The 23,906-nt window shown below is 42.2% G+C and overlaps 1 protein-coding gene across 1 annotated transcript in view; it reads right to left on the bottom strand.

Moving 5' to 3' along the window:
- The window catches only part of LOC118427303 (ly6/PLAUR domain-containing protein 6-like), a 47,543-nt gene extending 27,256 nt beyond the window's left edge, over nucleotides 1–20,287 (bottom strand). Inside the window, exon 1 of the mRNA XM_035837014.1 lies at nucleotides 20,126–20,287. Coding sequence (XP_035692907.1) covers nucleotides 20,126–20,192 — 67 coding nt within the window. The 5' untranslated portion in view covers nucleotides 20,193–20,287. The remainder of the gene's footprint in view (nucleotides 1–20,125) is intronic.
- Nucleotides 20,288–23,906: the final 3,619 nt, after the last annotated feature.

Below are 23,906 nucleotides of genomic sequence, written 5' to 3' on the forward strand. Positions count from 1 at the left end.
TGAGGAATGATGGGTATTAAACTCGGGACCTTTTATATTCAATTCCGAGACCAACGTTCTGCTAGTTGCGACACTTATGACACCACGATTATGTATAAACGTTAAATGAATCGTAAGAAACATCAACTTTAGGTACGGTAACGGACTGCCAACTAAGTTACAGCAGGCATGTCGGATTTTCAGAGATATTTTTTCGGTCTATAAACATCCAAAGCTGCCCACATTAGTTTTCGTCGTCGGTAAACATGAAACAACCTCTTAAAACATAGGAGTCAAAAACCGTTTCAATGTGTTGAAAATAATGTCGTTGCAATCCTTCAAACGGTTGAGACTTTGAAATTTTATTTGAAAATCCATTAGCCATGTGCCCTAGGGAACGTCCAAACTTTTAGCAACTAAAAATAAAGATTTTTAGAAGCACTTTAAGCCTAAGATCAGCGTGTGTTTCAAGAGCAGATGTCTGACAACAACTTTTAAAACTTACTTTACAGATGCTGCAAAAGAGGCTTTACATGTGCTGCAAAGAGTGTCATTGATCGAAAAGCTTCAGAACTTTCAACAATGTAATAAAAAAGTTGTAGAAACAAAGCCTCGGATTTGAGCGTGTCCCAAGGACAAAACGTCTGATAACAACGTTTAAACCTAATTTACAGATGCAGCAAAAGAGACTTTGCATATGCTACAAAGAGTTTCCTTTTGATCAAGAAGCTTCAGAACTTTCGCCAATGTAATAAAGAAGTTTCAGAAGCAAATTCTCGGCGTTTGTGCCAAGAACAGAACGTCTGACAACAAGTTTTAAAACCTACTTTACAGATGCTGCGAATGAGGCTTTGCATGTGCTACAAAGGTTGTCATTGATCGAAAAGCTTTAGAACTTTCAACATTGTAAGAAAGAAGGTTCAGAAGCAAAGCCTCAGCGTGTCTCCCAAGAACAGAACCTCGGACAACTTTTAAAACTTATTTTACAGATGTTGCGAAAGAGGCTTTGCATGTGCTACAAAGGTTGTCATTGATCGAAAAGCTTCAGAACTTTCAACAACGTAATAAAGAAGTTTAAGAAGCAAAGCCTCGGATTTTCCGCGTGTCCCAAGGCGTCCATATCACAGAGGAAACCGAGCAGTGACTGATGAGGTTAGGGGTGATCCAAACGTGCGCTGTTTGTAGAGGAACGGTGGAAATACACGCCGGAGGCTGGACAGATGGTATGATACACAGATAATATATACTTTCAACTGAACTGAACTTCCTTCGTATGTATTGAAAGTTGAAAGTCCAAATGAGACCAGTATGAAATCATAAGCCTCTACTAGGCTCTACAAGTCACTATAAAAATAGTGGAAATTGGACAAATATGGACAGCTAACATGTTAGACGAGCTAGCTGGGTCGCAAACCATACTCCTCGGCCTGCTAATTAACGCCTCTTACATGTTATCTGACTATATTTGTTCAATTTCTACTGTTTTACAGCAACCTGTTGCTGTTTCAATCACTGGTTTCCAAGTCCTTCTGCAGCAACAGTTTCTTTCCCCGGGCAGCCAAATTATGGAACTCTCTTGACGACAACTGTTTCCCTCCTGTCTACAACTTATCAGCCTTCTAAACAAATGTCCATCGCTATCTCCTTGTACAATTGCTTCCAACTTCTTTAAGTGGTCTAATGACCTTCCTTTGAACAATCCCGTTAAAAATGTGGAGCCTGGTAGAGGCTAAGAATTCCGTAAGGACCTCATAAGGACTTAAATATATACGCACCCCCCTTGTCCACCGACTGGAATGAACGAGCCATCCTTCAAACCTGTAACGTTTTCACTCTGATTCGTTCCAACATGCGTCATTCAAGTACACGGAAATAGGAGACGTCAGGCACCATCAGTCAGTGCTACACACTCAAGAACCTGTCAGCAGTTTTCTACGGAGTGGGTGGAAAGAGACTGATGATAAAACTGTGTTTAGCTATCGGCTACATACGGTATATTGATTCCTTTATTGCCATGCCCTTTAGCCCTATGTAGGGCTAGTCTTCCAGGGTCCGAAGTTCGAACAATAAAACATACATAACAGATCAAAAGAAACATGCAGTCATAGCACAAAATGTACAGATAGTAAGCTATTAACTGAACTTGAGAACAAATGGCGGATTGTCTGTTTAAAGTGTGTGTGAAATAGTGGACAGGGATTTAATGTTTGGTGGTAGGGCATGCCATAGATTGATGGCACGGTAGAGAAACGTTTTCTTTTTTGGCTTAGGTACTTCGAAACTGAAGGAATTGGATAACCTACATGTAGTTGAATCTGTGTGGATTGAACGGACAGGAACAATGGAACTGTAAATGTTATGGGGATCATTACTGACAAGTATTATGGAGAAATAGTCAATGTGCTGTTCAAATAATCACTCTCCCGAGTCGAAATATGTGCGCTAGAAGTTGAACGTGACCATATGTTTTATATGAAAAATTGTTAAGATTAGGAGGGAGAAAAAATATCTATATTTACCATGTATGCCCTCTATCATATCACCGTTAAAAACGACGTACTTGACGAAAAAACTTTTCCTCTTCCAGTCAATCAGTCAAGCATGGCTAGAAGCGCAACCCGGCTTATCGGAGCTTACTCAGCAAGACTGTGGGTCGGCGTAATGGACAGAGCTGGGATCCGTGTCGGTTGTAGTGTAAGCTCCCATAAGCAGGCTTTCAAACCACGCACGGCCCCCGCTCTCATAAATCTCACCACACTCCTCCAACGGCTGTATAAAGTGGAGTAGTTTAATGCCAATAGGGGCTATTTTTCACTTTCCTGGGTCAAACTATGTGCGTTGGACTTAGCCATATGTTTTGATATGAAAAATTGTAGAAAATAGGAAAACGTGACAGAAAGTAGAGTTCAGAGTTGGTAGAACTAGCCGTTTATCAGACATGACAGACATTTCAGGTCATGGGGTCAACGGAAGGGACTACTTATTTACAGGGAGGGATTGGTTTGTGTTCTGCCTGTTTGTGTTTTCGCAGATACTTTTTCCATACGCTCCCATAAGCAGGCTTTCAAACCACGCACGGCCCTCGCTCTCATAAATCTTACCACTATAGTCTACGTACGGGTCAATAGACGGTCCACCTCTTCCAACGGCTGTATAGAGTGGAGTGGTTTAATGCCAACAGGGGCTATTCTTCACTTTACTGGGTCGACATATGTGCGCTGGGCGTTGGACGTAGCCATATGTTTTGATATGAAAAATTGTATAGAATACGAGAGAGAGAAAAATTTATTTAAAATAGAGGTCAATACATGGTCCACCTCTTCCAACGGCTGTATAAACTGGAGTAGTTAAATACCAACAGGGGCTATTCTTCACTTTCCTGGATCGACATATGTGCGCTGGGCGTTGGACTTAGCCATATGTTTTGATGTGAAAAACTGTTAAGACTAACAGAGAGAGGAAACTTTAATTACCATGTCTGCCCTGTCTCATTTTTATGCGACATGTTGTAATGATTATTAACTACTTAATTACGTGTGCGGTAATTGGGGTCTTATTTTCAGCGATACTAAAGGATTTTCCAGCAGGCCGTGACAGAACCAACCAGGCTTTTGAGTACCAAAACAGTTGACTTTGCAGGACACGTACATGTCTGTCCTTCAAAATGGCCGACGTTAGAGATCCTGCGACGATCGCACGACCTATGTGACCGCTCCCTTAGTCTATAGCTAAGCTGTAATCTTTTGGCCCCTTGTCCATTATACCCCCTCACATGTAGCGAAAATCGATTGGACGACGAGTCTGCGAGCTCTAAATTACGAAGAGGCATGACCCTGCTGCCGACGAAGAAATGGCAGAGTTCCCCCCTTCCCGTCAGGGTCATGCCTCCTCGTAATTTAGAGCTCGCAGACTCGTCTTCCGATCGATTTCGCCTAATGTGAGGGGGGTATAACAGATACTAGTCTTCCTAGATCATGACATCTCCTCACGTATCTGCACAGGTGTTGGGTCCAAGGCCAATGCCATTACGGCACATCATTGCCTCTAATGGCCAATTATGTCAAATGAAATGAATTTCTAATCTTCGAGAAGAATTAAGAATACTGTAACGTAGTGCTCGCCAACACAACCCATTTATAATTCAGGCCGCTACAAGAATAACATCTCCTTGTCTGTGCGGATAGAATGATGTTTGAGGACGTATTAAACCGGAGGACAGACACGTAGGCGTAAGGTCATATGTCGCCACATGCAGCACTTTCCGTTTTGTCTCTGCCATTTCAACGCATTTGCTTTCGCTTGAGACATAGAGATCCATATTAAATAGTGCAAGAGAGACGGTTTCCATTTATTCTACGCACTGGCCTTTTGAAGAACTTTGATCTGCTATGGCGCAGCGCCTTCTGAAACGTTTTTCACAGGCAGAAAGACAAAAGTTGGTTTTGTCACTGATCCGTCGTGTTTAACATGTGATTTTGACGGGGTAACTTTTTCAAGCAGGCTTCAAGAAAGAAGGAAGGAATGTTGTGACAGAACCAACCACCGGGAAGGTAACCAGACAGCTGAAATGTGAACGACACATGCATGACTATCGCAAAAATGCCCTCAATTTGCGATGATACAGCATTTGCCTAGATTCTTCTTTCTTCTTATTCTAATTGTAAAACTTGAGAACATCTGTTTCGCTACATGCAGCTCCAAATCTCTAAGCGCATATAGTATCATCATGGGTATGCAGTATGCAAGCAAGTTTGATTCGCCCGAGGTGAAAAGCAATAAATAAAGCGCCTTTTATAATGTACCGTGAGTAATCCCCACCGCGCTCCCACCCAAACACTGTCTTATCTACATGTTAAGTTACTGTACCGGGATCCTCTCACCGCCTCCCTGCCAATAAAACAAGATAAGGGGATATCCCTCTCTCTAGCCTGGATGCCAGACTGTTTCCAGGGCCTATACAGCCCAACTCCTCAGCCCTAGGGCCAACATTGCCCCAAGGAAGTTCTACAGCATGCCCCCTGACTTAGAACCTGATAAACAATAGATATTAACTTGAAAGTTCATCTGTGTTGGTAGAAGTCATTCTTGAACTAGTTGAACTGTAAATACCTACACAAAAATTGGACTCACCCAAATGTTCGACTGAACACCAGTCTTTGTCAAGGAATGAACAATTCACTGCTTAACAACCATCCCTGAACAGAGACGGTTGGCGCCATAGACTTCCTGTAACCTGTGAACCTATGATCCACTGCTCATTGAGCCACGTGTTCTATCTGCATAACTAGGCGCCTCGGCAGCAGTGGATTGTTCATTCTTTTACAAAGACTGATGCTGTTCAGTCGAAAATTTGGGCGAGTCCAATTTTTGTGCTGGAATTTACAGTTCAACTAGTTTAAGAACGATATACATTGTATATAGATATTATTGACATCGGATCGGGGCCTAGTATTCAGGCTACTCTCTCTCTCTATCCCTACACACCCCGGATCTGCATGGGGATCACGTAATCCTGGGGTAGGAGTTATGAAAACCAGCTGCCCGTAACACCGATAGCGCCACCATCCTTACATCAACGTCATGAGACGCTGCGATACTCGCGAACCCTCGCGAAACCCTACCCTCCTGCCGTACAGGGTTATCAGTTATGGTGCGGAGTTGGAGCGCTCGCGGAATGGCAATCCGTCACCGGAGCGACAAGATGTACGGCAGGGCGCTTCCCCCGGGCCACAGATTAATAGATGGATTATTGGTTTTTTGAGAGGAGTGTTGGCACCTGCTTTACTGATCTCTCCCCGCTTATGACGTCAAGGCCGCAGGCGATATAACGGATCGTCAGATGTTGTTACCTAAGCTAAATAAAAAATTAACTCGTGCGTGTGTGTGTGAGTGAGTGTGTGTGTGTGTGTATGTGTGTGTGTGTGTGTGTGTGTGTGTGTGTGTGTGTGTGTGTGTGTGTGTGTGTGTGTGTGCGTGTGTGTGTGTGTGCTTGTTTTTCTGGACATAAATTTGTTGTCACTATAACTCAAGAATCTTAAAAGGACCTTATATCTTTAGAAGACAAAGGACAAGGACAATTTGGGCCCCCTGATGCATGATCTTGGTAATGCAGCAGGTTTTGCATCTTTTTCCACCATACTTGGTATAGGCTTGACTTGGATATCCGCCAACACATGTTAACATTCGGCAACAGTGAGAGTGATACGTCATAAGCGATCTGCTATACTCAGTCTTGCGTGAAGCTATTAGGTTCTGTAGAAGAAGTCAGCGCACGCAAGCCGTACTGTAGGAGTGATACGGGAGTAAAAAAGCTGTTAGGCTATGAGATGTCCATCTAACTAAGGTCCCTGATGCTTGATCTTGGTACTGCAGCAGAACGTCCGGTTTTGAATTTTTGGTCTTGGACATGCTATGGTCTTGACTTGGACTGGAGACGGAGAGTGCTACGTTATCAGCGCTCTGCTATACGCGGTCTTGTATGAAGCTATTAGGTTCCAGAGAGGAAGTCAGCGCACGCAGCCCGTACTGTAGGAGCGTTACGGCAGTAAAAAAGCTGTTATAGACTATGAGATGGTCCCAGATGCTTGATCTTGGTACTGGAGCAGAACGTCCGGTTTTACTTCTTTTGTCCTGGGCATGCTATCGTCTTGACTTGGATTTCCCCCAACTCATGGTAACTCTCAGCAACAGAGAGAGAGAAAAGAGAGAGAGAGAGTTACGTCATCAGCGCTCTGTAGCGCGGTCTTGCATGAAGCTATTAGGTTCTATAGACGAAGTCAGCGCACGCAGCCCGTACTATAGGAGTGATATGGCAGTAAAAAAGCTGTTAGGCTATGAGATGTCCATTAGGTCCCGGAACCGTTACAGCATAGAAAATCTCCGGAACTGCGCATAAACTTGGCCATTATCGAGTCGCAGGTGGCTTTCGTTTTGTAAATCCTTTATATAATGCTTTGGAAGTTCCGAACATTTTACCGGTTCCTATTTACCGACGGTTGTAAACTTGCCAATGTGCTGACACATTTCGGATTTTCCATGCACGTAAAGTACGGGTACATTGCGTATAAAATGCTTTATAAACTGCAAATACAACGTCAAAGGCAGGATATAATGTTTGAGGAAATGCAATAAAGGCTGCCCATTCCTCGCGCATTCAGAGCTGTATGTCAAAATGTTACACTGTTTTCTCTCTGGACTTTACATTCGTAAATTAGATTTCGACGACCTCATACCTTCACCAAATTTAATGATGCTAATATGTCATGGATATTTATTATGCAAATCGACAGACTTGTGTTTAATTCACTCACACCGGAAAGGAACCATACAAACTACTGTTTTCTTTAAGTGTGACGGGTTCATTTACATACTCAAGGTGTGGTTCTCCTCATACACTGGACGTCCGACCAGAAGGACGTCCCTAACTGAAGCTACGTACTTATAAAACCCGAGTGAAGTGAGGAAATCTGTGAAAAGTGGGTTTCTCAAGGACATGGCTTTGGAGCATATCAGGGACTACAACCCAAGACCACTGAGTTCTGGGCTAAACACTCTACCGTCACTCCACAGCGACAACATACTCCAACATTGTTTCTTCTGGCTCAACTAGTTCTACAGCTTCTGAGGAATACAATTAACAATCCAAGTAATGAATCTAACGGCGCTCAATAGCCTGTTGGCTTTACTCCAACTGTTAACTACGGATAACCGTGGAGAAACGTAGCTCTTGATTTGTTTCCTGTGGGATAGAGAAAATGATAGATTTATTTACTGGTTTCTTTCTTTAGTTCAGAAGCATACAATCTTTTAGAAAGCAATAGAAATATTAAGTAATTTTGCAAAAAAAAATAGTCACTTATCGCTACGCTGGGTGCCAATGGAAGGACGATGGATGCAATACATATACAATGTCATGTAAACCATCTTTCTCGTTTTTCTCACCCTCTCTCACCACCCCCTCTCTCCGTCTCTCCCCTCTCTCTTTTTATCCTTTTTTCTCTCCCTCTCTCTCTCTCTCACTCTTTCTCTCTCTTTTCTCTCTTCCTCTCTCTATCTCTCTCTTTCTGTCTTTTTTTCACGAAAAAAAATCTGTTACAGAATTCTGGAGTATTGTGCAGCTTCCACGGTGCCCTAATTTCCTCCATGTAAGCTCTAAAAAAGGCACTCCATTCTAGCTAAATATCTCGTTATTACATCTCGTGCGCACACTACAGTACTAGTGCCACTCCTACACCAGATGGTCTTTGATGGCAGCATCATTACATCAAGTGATCCCATTAGGTGCTGTGTCCCGTGCTCCCATTCCTCTTAAACATCCCATCATAAGACTATGAGCCTCATCATACAACAAGAATTGTGATAAAAGCTTTCAAATGCGTGTAAAAAAGATTACCACATATTTCTCATCGAATCGGTCGGAATACTACATGGTCTTGTGGTTTTTCTAATCTTTTAACGATTGCTGGAGCAATATATTCAAACCGACGGAATTGATTAGAGATTAGAATCATTTGGTGTAAAACAAAACTCTTAAATCCTTATCTGGTTGTCGGTATCCAACGATTTACTTTTTCAGTACTCAGCGATTTATCGGGCCTTGATGTTGTGACCAAAGCTCTTTTATCCTTGCAGCTTTCAAACCGTTTTTGTTAAAAGCATGCTACATAATCCATGGCTACATCTGCTATGTAATATTAACTTAACTGGCAAGAGGTTTTACAGGAGTATAGTGCTGCACAGTAGGGGTGGGGTTTTCTTTGCACCGGTCCAGAAAAACTGGACCTGAAAAAATTCAGTGAAACGGATGTTGGACCGATTAGAAAATAAACAGATTACACCGGCACTTCAGGCGTTCACGTGTTTTGAGGCTTATTGGTCCAAGAAAATAGCAAGAGCGAAATAGAGGAGAGTTGATAGTCATTTTCATCAAGATTCTACAGTCTAACATAACAGAGGCAGATAGTTTACGTGAAATGTACGTTGTTAACGTGAAGATATGATACTCCACCAAACAGATCCCTTTGTAGCGGCATGGACCATTGTTTGAGTATTGCCCATTCACAAACAATGGTCCAGGTTCAGGTCCGGACCTGGACCTGAACCTCTGGACCTGGACTGTACCTGGACCTGAATTTTCTGTACCGGTACCCACCTCTACTACACAGGTGGATCTTTACTATGGCTCGCACGTTCACATCTGACCTTTGGGCGTTAATAAGGCCACTTTGGTACGGACGGCGGCCCGTTAACGAATTCGCCTGCACGGAGAAATGATATTAAGATCGGCAGTAAAAACTGTACTATACGAGCTGTCAATTGTAGAAACGCTCTCTGAATGGTCTTATGTTTATGGTTATTGTTCTGCTTAGCCAAAGTGTTAGAATACGGGAATTACTCGTTTGCAGTTTACGGCTCAAATTGTCGACTGCAGACGTCTGTGGCGAATGTGAATTAGCTCCACAGGAAGTGAAAAAGAATGAATCAAAGTGTAGATACATGTAGCTCTGTGACATATGAAAAAGAATGAATCAAAGTGTAGATACATGTAGCTCTGTGACATATGGAGATTGGGAACGCGCTCGCGCAAATACACACTCATACATACACACACACACACACACACACACACACAAACAAACACAAAAACACACACACATACTTCAACACACACTTCAACACACACACACACACACACACATGCATGCACACACGCGCACACACGCACATACACACACACACACACACACACACACACACGCACACACACATAGACACACCAGACACACACACACACCAACAGACACACACACACACATGTACACACACATAGACACACCACACACACACACACACAGACACACACACACACATGCACACACAGACACACACACACACTTCAACACACACTTCAACACACACACACACACACAAACAAAGTTGCGTCAGCGCACGGAGGCCTTGTTTTCTGTGGGTATGGATGTTTGCATGTTTGTATTCGTGTGTGTCCGTACTTATATACAGTAGACTGACAGGATGTGAGAGGGAAGACGAAACACTCCAAGCAGATCTTCCGTATGCAAGGCTTTCGTTATGCTAGTCACGTACAACATAGACTAACTGGAAGCCCCCAATAGACGCATGTAATGTTAATCGACGCTTATTTGCATAATTGATAAGCTACACTTAAACAAGACGTGAAAGAAACTGATTAATGTTGAAAGACCCTCATTTGCACAATTAATGAGCTACAATCAAACAAGACCTACAAGAAACTGATTAATGTTAATCAACTCTTATTTGCATAATTGATGAGCTACAATTAAACAAGACGTACAATGAACTAATTAATGTTAATCGACTCTTATTTGCACATTTGATGAGCTACAATTAAACAAGATGCACAAGAAACTAAATATTTCGCGAAATAAGATCTCCCAATTCAAGTTGGCAGGAAGCAAGGCGCCCGTACTGTGTAATCGATGTGTTCAATAATTGAAGGACATGGTAAAGTTTAATAATTCACAAGAGACTCGGTGTTCCTGTCAAGACGAACGAGCTCTAAATGTTAAACCTGTCACCGCCGGGGGATCTTCATGGGAGAGCAACATTGGCGGTCGTGCTCGCTGAGGAATGGAATATTCGCTGGCTTTCGATTTCGAAAGTCATGAAACGGCATTCGCTGACTGATTCTCTGTGTATGTTGCATATCCGGTAAACCGCCTTGTTGTGGCGTATTCTCCAAGCAGAGGTTGAGTCGCTGAGATATAGTTACTGTAGTAGTCGGGACTTTTAGTAACTTTACCGGCAAAAATCCAGAATACTATTATACTATATCTCCGCGATTCAACCTCTGCTTGGAGAATACTCATGACGAAACACACCAGGTGTGTACTGAACAGTACAAGCTGCATATTCAGACAGATTTATCTGATTCATTCACAATGGGATGGGTCCCTACTCTTAACAATAAGTGTGGTGGATTCTTGTACGTGCTCGAGGTGTTGGTTTATTAGATTCTCCACAAAGATTACTTCCTTGGCGATTGTAAGGAAGATTTCTGTGACTAAGGATACACCAGCTTTTGCGTTATCGGTCTTCACGGAACCTTTATGTATATCAATTTGTGGTTTAACTTAATGTTATCGTTCTGTATCTAATTTTTTATATTCTTATGTTTTTAAGGAGAAGGCTTCTCGCAAGGAAATGTGTTTTTGCCCAATCCTTAATAAATATATGTGAATAGAATGAATAGTAATATATTTTCGTGTGAAACAGCTCCGTTCCTTCCTTCCCTATGGAAATCCTCGTCGCTCCTGTTTAAGACATCAGAGCCCCCGCTAACTCTGAAAACTGTGTTTTTGTCCGATTCTGATAATTAAAGTATGTGAATAGAATAAATACTAATATGTTTTTGTACTCCTTTCCTTCCTCCCCATGGAATTTTTCCACGTCGCTCCTATTTAAGACATCAGAGCCCCCGCTAACTCGGAAAAACTGTGTTTCCCCGATCCTTAATAAATATATTTGAATGGAATAAATAGCAAACAAATTTTTGTTCCTTCTTTCCCCACGGATATGCCTTCCCCGTCGCTCCTGTTTAAGACATGAGAGCCCCCCCGCTAAAACTGAAAGCTGTGTTTTTGCCCGATCCTTCATAAATATATGTCGAGAGAATAAATAGTAACTGTGATATATTTTTGTGCCTAGCAGCTTCGTTCCTACCCTCCCTACGGAAATGCCTTCCCCGTCTCTCCTATTTAAGACATGAGAGCCCCCCGCTAAATCTGAAAGGTCACACCATCAACATACATCAAGCCTCGTTTGGCGCCTGCTGACGAGAGACGATCAAACGATGGCAGATTCATAATTTGACCTTTTTTACATCAAGCTTCTGGAATGCTTGGATATTTTGCTGGTTGAGATGTCTTATCTTGAAATATAAGCCATGTAAATCATTGAGATTTGTCAAATAAACCCTTTTTCTGGTGAAACGTTGATATTCATTGCAAAAGAACAAAGGACAAAAGAAGTGAGTACGGTGGTACGTTCAAAATTTGACCTTTTCTATCAGGCTTCTGGAATATTATGCTATTTTGCTGGTTGAGATGTCTTATCTTGAAATATATATGAGCCGTGAAAATTATTGAGATCACACAAATATGTCAAATAACCCCTAAGCTTTTCTATATAACTTTAATTTTATTCATAGCAAGAATAACACAAGAAGCAGGAAGGTATTATTGAAAGATTATGGTAGCGTAGAAAATAGTTAATAATTTGTCGGTTTGAAATAGGTCTAATTAACGCAATCTTAAGCTTAAACATTCAGAACGTGAAATATTTCAAGAATATAAATCAAAACTTTCGATAAGAGGATATTCCAAACATGAAAGACTGCTCCTTTAGCCTGCATAAAATATGTCGATCGGGGAATTTTAGTAATTGTGAAATATTACAAAATATGAAAATGAAAACATTTCACAGGCTAACATGATTAACTGTGAGTCTTTGTTCCTACCGCCAAACATTAAAACATTAGACATACGAAGCGGCGGCTTTCCATACATTTGAACGTAAAGCGATCAAAGCTAAAATCTCATTGTGAAAGGCGCAGAAGGGACAGGTTTGCTGAAGAGCGATCAAATGACGGCAAACTCAAACTTTGACCTTTCTATCAGGCTTCTGGAATATGTTGATATTTTACTGGTTGAGATGTCTTATCTTGAAATAGATAAGTCATAAAAATTTTCGAGAACACACAGATTTGTCAAATAACCCCTAAGCTTTTTTAATCTAACTTTGATTTGATTCATTACAAGAATAACACAAGAAGCAGGAAGAGATTATTGACGGATTATAGAAGCGTCTAAAATGGTAAACAGAATTTTGGGGAAAAAATGGGGTGAGTTCAATTTTTGTGTTGGATATTACAATTAAACTAGTTCAAAAATGGTAAACAATTTGGTAGTTTGAAATAGCTCTTATTAACACGGTCACTTAAACAATCAGAATGTGAAATATTTCACGATTACAAAATCAAAACTTTCGGCAGGAGGATATTCTAAACACGAAATGTTCCTTTAGCCAGAGTGAAATATGTCGACCGGGCAATTTTAATAAATGTGAAATATTACAAAATATGTAAGTGAAAACTGTTCACAGGCTTACATGATTAAATGTGAGACTTTGTTCCTACCGCCAAACATTAAAACATTAGACATACGAAGCGGCGGCTTTCCATACATGTGAACGTAAAGCGATCAAAGGGAAAACCTTATTGTGAAAGGCGCAGAAGGGACAGGTTTGCTGAAGAGCGATCAAACGATGGCAAACTCAAAGTTTTACCTTTTTTATCAGGCTTCTGGAATATCATAATATTTTACGGGTTGAGATGTCTTCTCTTGAAATAAATAAGCCATAAAAATTATCGAGATTTGTCAAATAACCCCTAAGCTTTTCTATATAACTTTAATTACTTCATTACAAACATAACCCAAGAAGAAAGAAAAGATTATTGACGGATTATAGTAGCATACAAAATGGTAAACAATTTGGTAGTTTGAAATAGCTCTAATTAGCACAGTCACTTAAATATTCAGAATGTGAAATATTACAAAATATGAAAATGAAAACTTTTAACAGACTAACATGATTAAATGTGAGTCTTTGTTCCTACCGCCAAACATTAATACATTAGACATACGAAGCGGCGGCTTTAAATACATGTGAACGTAAAGCGATCAAAGGGAAAATCTCCTTGTGAATGACGCAGAAGGGACAGGTTTGCTGAAGAGCAAAGGGATCAGGAACATGAAAGGCGCCGCTGTACGCTACTTTAAGGTGATTACCTTCTCCACACCTCTGTGAGAAATTCAATTGGAATTTCCCTCTGTTGTATCTCAGCTGGAACGATGAAAATAGTTTGCCCGAGCCGAGCTTTGGAGGGGGGAAATCAGGATAGAAAGCATGCCATTGGATAGAAACAGAGAAGTCGACTCTTTTAAAAATGAGCTCGCACTGGGAAGTAACGAAGACCGAAGAACCTTAAGGTGGTTCAAACGTGCGTATATATTCAAGTCCGTATGAGGTCCGTATGGAAGCCTTAGCCTTTACCAGGCTCCTCAGGTCATTGGAAAAATAGTAGAATTTGAAAAATGTAGATGCCAAATGAGTTAGCTGGATGAGGAGTATGGTTTGCGACCAGTTAACTCCGCCGGCATGTAATCTGGCTGTATTTGTGCAATTTCTATTATTTTTCCGGCGACCTGTGCAGCCTGGTAGAGGCTAAAACTTCCATTCGGACCTCATACGGACTTGAATATATACGCAGGTGGTAACCCAGCTTTAGAGTTACAAGAGACATACAAAGAGTTGTAGAAACTATTGTTTTTTAGAGAGATGCAGTGATGAAAGTAATATTACCACACCACACCCTTACAACACATCTTGCTCCGTCCCTAAGCGTGGTCACGTTAATGTACTGAAGCCCAAATAAGCCTGCCCATTTTCTTTCATCAAACTTGCACGGAATTGAATTAGGTGCGGTCGGCATGACGGAAAACAGTCGCTGCGATTTTTCGGTCGACGTGATTTTCTGTTAAATCCTGTTGAGCCCAATATGTGTGTAACGATTGATGGAAATCACAACGTCAGTTCAGTATGTGATATTGGGTTATCCCAAGCTTCTAGTTAGGCCATGTTGATTTAATTATATGGATGACATCCTCCGAGAACCCCAAAACAGATGCGAGCGAGCGAATAAAAAAAAAGTTTGGCAAAAAAAAAAAGTTGCCTTCGGTATGGAATAAAAGTGGCCAGGAAGGTTGAACATAGGACTAAACACACATAGTATGACATACCAACATTTAGGTGTAGGGACAAGTACATCATACGGGTGCAAAACATTTTTTTCTTCTTGGACCAATCCGAAAAAAACAGACCTGAAAAAAAAGAGGAACAGGTTTCGCCAATTACAAAATGGACACACTATGTCGGCAGCCATTTGGGGTCTAACCGGGGGGCCAAGAAGACAACAAGAGAGTCAAGTAGAGTTTATAGTCAATTGCACCAAGTTTCTACAGTCAAAGGTACAGAGACAGCTGCAGTTGGCCTTTATTACATGGAGATGGGATTTTAAAATGCAGTGGGAGTCCAATAATCCACCAAACAGATTCCTTTGTAGCAAAATTGACCAATTACTATTGTTTTGAGTATTGCCAGTTCTCAAGTTTCCACAGACAATCAGGTCCAGGTTCATGTCCGGACCTGGAAATGATCCTCTGGACCTGAATTTCTGTACTGGTACCTCCCCCAACCAACAATAGATTTTTTTTTCTTTCTGTCCTTTCACATCTTATTCTTTGACTATAGATTCATTTTGGTATTCTATGGCATTAGCTATCTGTTTTCTGATACTTTTTTTTCAATCTACGGAATATTTGTGCTCATTTTACAGCTGCTTTGCATAATTTATTGTGTGGTCGAAAACTTTTTTTTTTTGGAAATGGCCGAAAATTGGTGCGAGCGCGGATGTCATCCATATAATCAAATCAACGTGGCCTTAACTGCAAACGTGGGTGCTTTCTATTAGTCTGCAAGAAATCGAATGCGTGTCGGATGTTTTATACTCTTCTGCGGTAAGGCGGTAGCCGTTGAGCGAATATTGAGCGACCGGAACTGGCTCAAACATGTTTCCGTGTATCTTGTACGTTTTCTGTGTTCTGCTGTCTTTCAAATCGTACTTTTACATCATGGAGTTATTTCCTACCTATTGATATGCAATTTAGTTAATGTTTCTCAGAGTTGATCATTTAAATGTTGATGTTATTGTTTATTATACACTACATACAGTCGCTTCTAGCACTGAAATTCATCATGCCCTATATACAGTCGCTTCTCTGCTGTTCTGTCTGGGATTCTTTGACATCTCTAACGTCTGGAATCGTCCAAGTTTTGAGTAGCAGAAGTGAACATAAGAGCAAACTACTACCCGAATTGTACCAAGCCTATCGGCACTATCCTTCCTGGGCAAATGGGCCTTATTGATTCCTCTCTCCATTCTCCGACTCCGAATTAAACCCCAATCACAGGGAACCCACGACTCTTCGGCACTGCCAAATCCCCCCAAGTATCGAGCACGACATAACGAATGTGTATTTTACGTCCATGGGAAATTAAAGGACTAACCCAAGAGTTGCCCAGACTGAAGCGGGCGCGGGGCAAACTACCCACATTTACATGCACCGAGGGTGTAAATGTATTGAGTGTTCACATTTCTCGAATCAAGTAGAACAGATCTGGACAGATTTATATACATCTTTAGATATCACAACTCCCATACTGCAAAAATAGACAAATATATAAGGACTGCTTTGTTATCAGAAAGAATACCGAAACTAATGATTAGCCCACTCCTTTGTAACACTATATCAACGAATTATGTCAGGCCTTATTGTTAGAGTAATTAGGGTGTTAATCTTTATTCTATACCTTTATTTTGTACTTTGTGTAATAGTTGCTGCCATAACATAACGAATGTGTATTTTACGTCCATGGGAAGTTAGAGGACTAACCCGAGAGTTGGGACTTAAAGTAAGCGGGCGCGGCGCTGTCTGCCGACATATACATGCACCGAGCGAGTAAATGAGCGCAATTCATGTCGACTAGGTGTGGGCACCGGTACAAAACCGCTTTTTGTTTTTTTGTTGTTATTGGACCGGACCTAAAAAAATTAGTGGACCGGATGTTGGACCGATTACATGCTTACATGCCCATGAAAATAACAAGAACGAACTTAGTAAAAGAGAGATGATATTCATTTTTACCAAGTTTTACCACAGTCAAACTTGGCCTAAAATAGAGTTTTACGTTCATGGGAAATTAGAGGATTAACCCAAGAGTTGGGACTGAAGCGGGCGCGGGGCAAACTACCCACATTTACATGCACCGAGGGTGTAAATTTATTGAGTGTTCACATTTCTCGACTCAAGTAGAACAGATCTGGACAGATTTGTCTATATCTTTAGATATCACAACTCCCATATATATACTGCAAAAATAGACAAATATATAAGGACTGCTTTGTTATCAGAAAGAATAACGAAACTAATGATTAGCCCACTCCTTTGTAACACTATATCAACGAATTATGTCAGGCCTTATTGTTAGAGTAATTAGGGTGTTAATCTTTATTCTATACCTTTATTTTGTACTTTGTGTAATAGTTGTTGCCATAACATAACGAATGTGTATGTGTATGTCCATGGGAAATTAGAGGACTAACCCAAGAGTTGGGACTTAAAGTAAGCGGGTGCGACGCAGGCTGCTGAAATATACATGCAACGAGGGGGTAAATGAGCGCGATTCATGCCAACCATTCGCCAAGGACTGGCAAGTGGAGGCTTTTACGCCTGGGGGAGTCTTGGTTCTGTGCAGTTGATAGGATTATATAATGTAAGCGCATATCTGCCTCAAACATGGGACTTACAAATCAGACTGACGTTCTAGTCACGTTCCTGACAAGAAGCAACATTTATCTGCAAATGTACGACAGTATACTAATCAAAAACTTCTCTGGCATGTTATCTGGGTACATTTGTCCAATTTTTATCCCTTTAAAAGCGACCTTAACATGTACAAAATGACTAATAAACTGGTGGACGTACCAACTGATAAGTATCTAATACCAGCTCAAAAAAGAACAAGAAATAGTCATGCCTTCAAATACCAGAGTTACCAACCTAGGATTGATGTGTTAAAAAATTCGTACTTTCCCAGAACTATCGTAGAGTGGGCATCTTCTCTGGATAGTTTTAAAGAACGCTTGCTGATAGATGTGCAAAATTTAGGTGTGACGGATCGTTCAGTGTAATATAACCAGCTGCTGCCGCGCCGCTTGCATGCCTGCGAAGCTGGTGTGTTACGCCGAATGGCGGTTATACCTGCTATACAGATAGAGATACAGACCTGTGAAGATCAATACGAACCTCATACGGACTTGAATATATAGGCCCGCGTGAAGCCACCTTAAAAGTGACGGAAAGTTCTAACTTACATAAAAAGACGACGGCCGTGTTTTAAGGCGAAGGCCGCGTGTCTACGAGACGGAAATTAGCTCCGGCGATCAACAAACTCATCCGAAGGTCGTAGACAACGTGACCGTCCCTTAATTAACGACGACGTGCAGAGAGGTATAATAGCACACCACTTCGCTCCCAACCTGGAGTTGGGCATGTCCGTGCACCCAATTATCCACGCGCCTTTCTTTGTACTCCGTGAACTCCAGGGGAGCCCATCCCCGCCAGGTTTTTGATGAGGTTCTGTGGTCAGCAATTTCTGAAGCACCAACCTTTGTGAACTGCGGGACAAGCTCCCATGACCACTGAACTTAAGAAACCGATTTTTCACAGGACACAGTAGACGATGAAGTAGAGAGAGTGGAAGAAAGACTGATTGCAGCTGCAGCGTGTCCAGACCACTGCAGCAGCAGCACACAGTGGACTACTACTACTAACAGTAGACGAATTTTGTGATTCGAAATGGGGTCCGTAAATAACTTACGCATATGTGTTATATCTATGAGTATGCGAATCCATCCGATGTATGATATGATGAAATTTTCAACTTAATAGGTAATATGCACACACACGCACACACACACACACACACACACACACACACACACACACACACACACACACACACACACACACACACACACACACACACACACACACACACACACACACACCACATTCCTAAATATTGGACATACGCCTAAACACAAACTCAATGTCTGAATAAAATCGTCTAAACGCAAAAATTGAAATAAAAACGTCTCAAGTTGAACACAAATGTCTAAATACACCTCAAATGTGACAAATATTTCCGGTCATCGTTCATAAGCGCAGGGAATGCGTCATTGTTTAAAAGAATCACCCCTCCCAGCCCACACATATATCCATATTTTATGAGGCTTTTGTGATCGTGACTTATTACACGGAGACTTTAACATCGATCGCAGTGATATCCGCACGTGTTATACTAGGCACAGGCGTGTTCAAAACGGACTTTAACAAAACACTAGAATATCTTTTACAACGGGAATCTCTACCGAAGCATTCAGGACAGGCATATTATTGCTACGCCTCACAGAAAGGCTAGAAATGATCCGGGTATTTAAAGGTAAGCCCACAGGCGCCAGACATCTGAATGATGTATTCAGGCTTAGAACTTAAGTCAAATCGTAGCGAAGCAGAGAGTGGGATTTGGTACTCAGTGCTATAGAACATGATGGCACGCAGTTCTGACCATGAAAGTTACGTTGATCCTTACAGAAAGAAATATACGCCACAGTTTTGGAAAGTAATAACATCAACAAGCAATAGAAAAGCAACAAACAATCGTAACTCAAGTATCTTTTAAAATCACATCGCAAAATCCCTGGATACGTTTCGTTGAAAGTAAGCTAATACCAGATCCCGTGCACATACGTGTATATCATGTTTAACCCCTGACTAGACCAGTCATACCGCCCTATTACTTAGTCTAAAGTAATTAGCGGCACTTTCTGTAAGAAATCGTTGATCCAAGCGATGCCGACCCTGACAGGGATGACATAAGATCTCCTACACCGCTCTCAATCTTTCATCGTTAATTGTATTTGTATGATCTTAAGATCTTGGTAAGGACAAGATACATACGACAACCAGTCTTCAGAATACGGTCTTGTTCAGTGATATACTACATCCTCTGGCGACCGTCTCGAGAGAGGACTCGCCTCAGTGAAAACCATAACACTTCACTTTTAGCGCTCCTCATGTGGAACCACTGGTTCTAACACCACGCTCACAATGTGTCTTGTACACCACAATTTCCAAGCAGATGCTATAAGATGTATCAAAGCTCATGCTGGCCAATGAGTATAGCCGGCCAAAGAAAGTCAGGCGGGCACCGGTAGCACTCCTCTGCCAGCTTTTGATACTATCGTATGTTACCGTAGGATCTACAAAAGACTCACCTCACTAAAAACCATAACGCTTCACTCCTAGCGTTCCTCATGTGAAACCAATGGTTCTAATCCCGCTCACAATGATTGTCTTGTACACCAGATGGGAATCGAACCCGTGTACGTATGGTCTGTACTCACCAATGCAGGCCCAGCACAGTAAGAGGGCGCAGACCAGGACCAGACGTCGGTGGAAGCTCAGGTTCATGTTGCCAGGTGATCAGGTGGTGACAGCGGTGGTACCAGCTGCTCGGCACTGCCTCATCCTGACGTGTGCTGTTCTGTAAAAGTGTAATACACGCCGGGCGGCACCCGGGGAGACGCGTGCATGCGTCGCGCAGGGCTCACGCAGCCGGCCCCGTGTCGCGCCGAATTTATGCTCCGACAGATTTTTGTTCCGCCGGCGGGAGGGGTAGAGTTAGGGTTTGGCCTGGTCCTAGGGTTCGGGAGGGGGTTATGCTAGTCTCTACCAGACTGACTGCGATGGTTATTATAGAGAGAATAATTTGCCAGGGGAGCTTTGCTACAAGAGGGTTTAGGGTTAGGGTTAGGGTTGATAAGGGTTAGATTTAGGGTTAGGGGTTAGGGTTAGGGCTAGGGTTAGGGCTAGGGCTAGGGCTAGGGCTAGGGCTAGGGCTAGGGCTAGGGCTAGGGCTAGGGCTAGGGCTAGGGCTAGGGCTAGGGCTAGGGCTAGGGCTAGGGCTAGGGCTAGGGCTAGGGTTAGGGTTAGGGTTAGGGTTAGGGTGTTAGGGTTAGGGTTAGGGTTAGGGCTAAGGTTAAGGTTAAGGTTAAGGTTAAGTATAGAGTAAGAGTTAAGGTTAGGCTAGGGTCTAGTATAGAGCTAGAGCTGGGGCTGGGGCTGGGGCGAGGTTCAGGGTTAACGTCCACAGCGGGAACAGTTGCCTCAAAATCGACTCAGACTTTTACATGGAATTTAATTCTCTCAGGTACACTGAAAACCCCCAAGCAATATCGAGGCAAATATCTTACAGGGGCAAAAATTTGACGTGACACCGGAAGAATAAAACATACGAGGGGCCAATCGCCTCACGGGCGCTACCATATCCCCTCTGTACGGAGGGGGTGACAGACAGAGTAAAGTTCAAGGTTAGATATGAAGCGTCAAAACTAAAGCCAACAGACGCCGGTGCACAATTCTATAACTGCCTGACCTTCGGATCAACCTGCTTGATCGAACCGAGATGAAATATTCGACAAGGGCATTCGTTCCGCTACAATCGACAATAGAATTTGCGCCGAGGTAAGAGGTTTTGTGTAATTGGCGAAAAGGAGGAGGGAAGGATTGGAAGTAATTTGCCCAGTTGAGCCAATATCTCTGTCAGGAATCGATGAAGCTCTGTCCTGTCCGCTGACTTGACTCTTAACGTTTATCTTTAATTTGCGGGGCGAGTGAAGGTCAGATTCGGCCGCCGAGAATTGACTGGGATGACCAGAAACGCCCCGAACAAAGTCTTACGGCTGGAAGACTATTGATCGTTTGCTCTGGAGTAAATTGTGAAAAAATAAAGCCTAGGACTTATTGATACCTTGAGCCTACTAAATCTAGTGGCAATGGTAAATGTTTTTGTTATGTTTGACTGTTTGAAACCTTCGAAACTGAAATTCAATTTTCCCTGCTTTGTCCATGAAAAGATTTTGCTTCTTTTTTGAGTTACGATCATAAAAGAGACATTGAAACCGCAAATTCATTTACAACACCATAGAAAGCCGCTAGGAGACCCATCAACGAACTTGACTTTCAAATTCTGGACTCCGACCAACATACATCATTATCCATCCACGAATTCGAGTTATACGGTCCACAAGCACAGAAACGTTCTGAAGGTTACTAATCTACTGTCTAGAACAACATAGAATCATCTTCAGTTACATTGCGACACCGTCTGACCCCTCCCCAACCTTTCCGAATGCAGACTTCCCCGGCTAGCCAATACCTCTCGTATAACTACGTTATGGCCCCGGTTGCTATGGGATACGGTTGTGTGCGTCCAAGAGCGCGATGGGTGAGTAGTGCGGTGATAGCTCACCGCTTGCGACATTTAAGGGACCATTCGTTGATTACAGGAGGATATTTGGACATAATCTCCGAGCAGATCCTACGGTGCATAATATAATATAAAAAACTGCCAGAGGAGCCAGCCTAGGAGTGTGTTTGGCTACATGGCAAATGTACACCTCTTGGCTGACTACACTCATTGGCCAGTTTAGTACTATCTTATGCCATTGCAGGATCTGCTTGTAGATTAATTTGAACACCGCACATCTTTCTCCATCAATTCCAAAACGGTGTAAGTATTCAGCTTCAACCCGAAGAGGACTAACAGAATTACGTCGATGAAGGTTAGATATCCAGGTAGGAAGATAAGCCCAAAAGCAATTACTAATTATAATAAAAGCAACTGGATGTGGCTTCCAAAATCATATCCAGTTGCGCTTAATTGCTCGAGTAACTGCTTTTTGGCGGACTAATAGAATTGTAAAGCACTGCGTAAACAACAACCGTGTCATTTGTTTTCTTTTTTGGGGATCCCTGTTATTTCAACAAAATAAACTGTCCATGGCACAAACAAACAAAGATCAAGAGGTATTATCAGACAGGCAACGATACAACACAGCCAAATCACTGTATTGCTACAGGGTCATGCGTAGTCATTCCTTGACGTCATATTCAGACGACAGTCAAGGTAGACTGTATTTCTCCAGACGAGGTTTCCGTGAGGCCAAACCGTCTGCGCTGTTGATATACCAGACAGTGAATGATGTTCCGAGAAAGGGCAGTGACGGCGCAGGCAGTCCCCGTCCCAAGTGATTTCTGGCGACGACATGTCCAATTTGTGCAAGCACAGGTTATGTAGGAGTTCGGATATTGGGTCTGGTATCTTCTCTGGAAGGACATGTTGATTTTATCATACACCTCGTTCCCATGGTATTTCGTGCAATTATCCGGGTGGTGCAATAATGCGACGTTATCCAGCGGGACCGCACCAGTTTGGGACTTTTTAATCCCGTGAAATTAACAGAAATGTGCGGTAATCCGTTGTGCAATTAACTGGCCTCTACTGTAGGACATTGGGTCTGGTATCTTCTCTGGAAAGCCATGTTGATTTGATTTGATTATATACACCTTTTTTTCCCAAGGTATTTCGTGCAATTATCCGAGAGGTGCAATAATACGAGGTTATCCAGCTCAGGGACCGCACCAGTTTGGGACTTTTTAATCCCGTGCAATTAACAGAAGTGTGCGGTAATCCGTTGTGCAATTAACTGGCTTCTACTGTATCACAATACTGAGCTCCAACAACGCCTTCGATCCGTGTTTTCGCACAGCAATCTTGTACTACCGCCGGGGGTTCAATCAACGGTTAACGGAGTCTCAAAAGCGTCAATTAAAACGGCTGAGAACAGATGAACGAACGGAGGCGTCATTACGTCGATCTATATGCCTGTAGGACAGCTGGTTAGAACGATTTGTTAGTGGTAATTGCTCAGGTCGTAGCAAAAAAATAGGTCAACGTTGTGCTAATCTTTCTCGTGGATGCAAAATCACAACAAGAGACGCTTTGCGTGCATGTACTAGCTACTGCTGCTACTGTAACGTTACATTCTGGACATGGTTTGGACTAGAATTCAAACGACACGTTGCTGCTTTAGATACTTTGTCTTAAGAAATGCCCAGTAAAGATATACGGCCAGAATTAGACCTATCTAGGTCTTTGACGTCACTACTAGTCCTGAGGAGATGAAAATAAAACGCATCGATAACAGGTATTTGATTTCAGTCCGTGATTGTGACAAAATGATCTTGTTTTATCGCTAAAGTTACGCTTGGGATAATTGAAAACTGAATTACATTTGTTCTTTTAAGGTGAACAATGTATCAATGTCCGTCTATTGCACAACC

Source organism: Branchiostoma floridae, chromosome 12 (assembly GCF_000003815.2).
Source record: "Branchiostoma floridae strain S238N-H82 chromosome 12, Bfl_VNyyK, whole genome shotgun sequence".
Lineage (NCBI taxonomy): Eukaryota > Metazoa > Chordata > Leptocardii > Amphioxiformes > Branchiostomatidae > Branchiostoma > Branchiostoma floridae.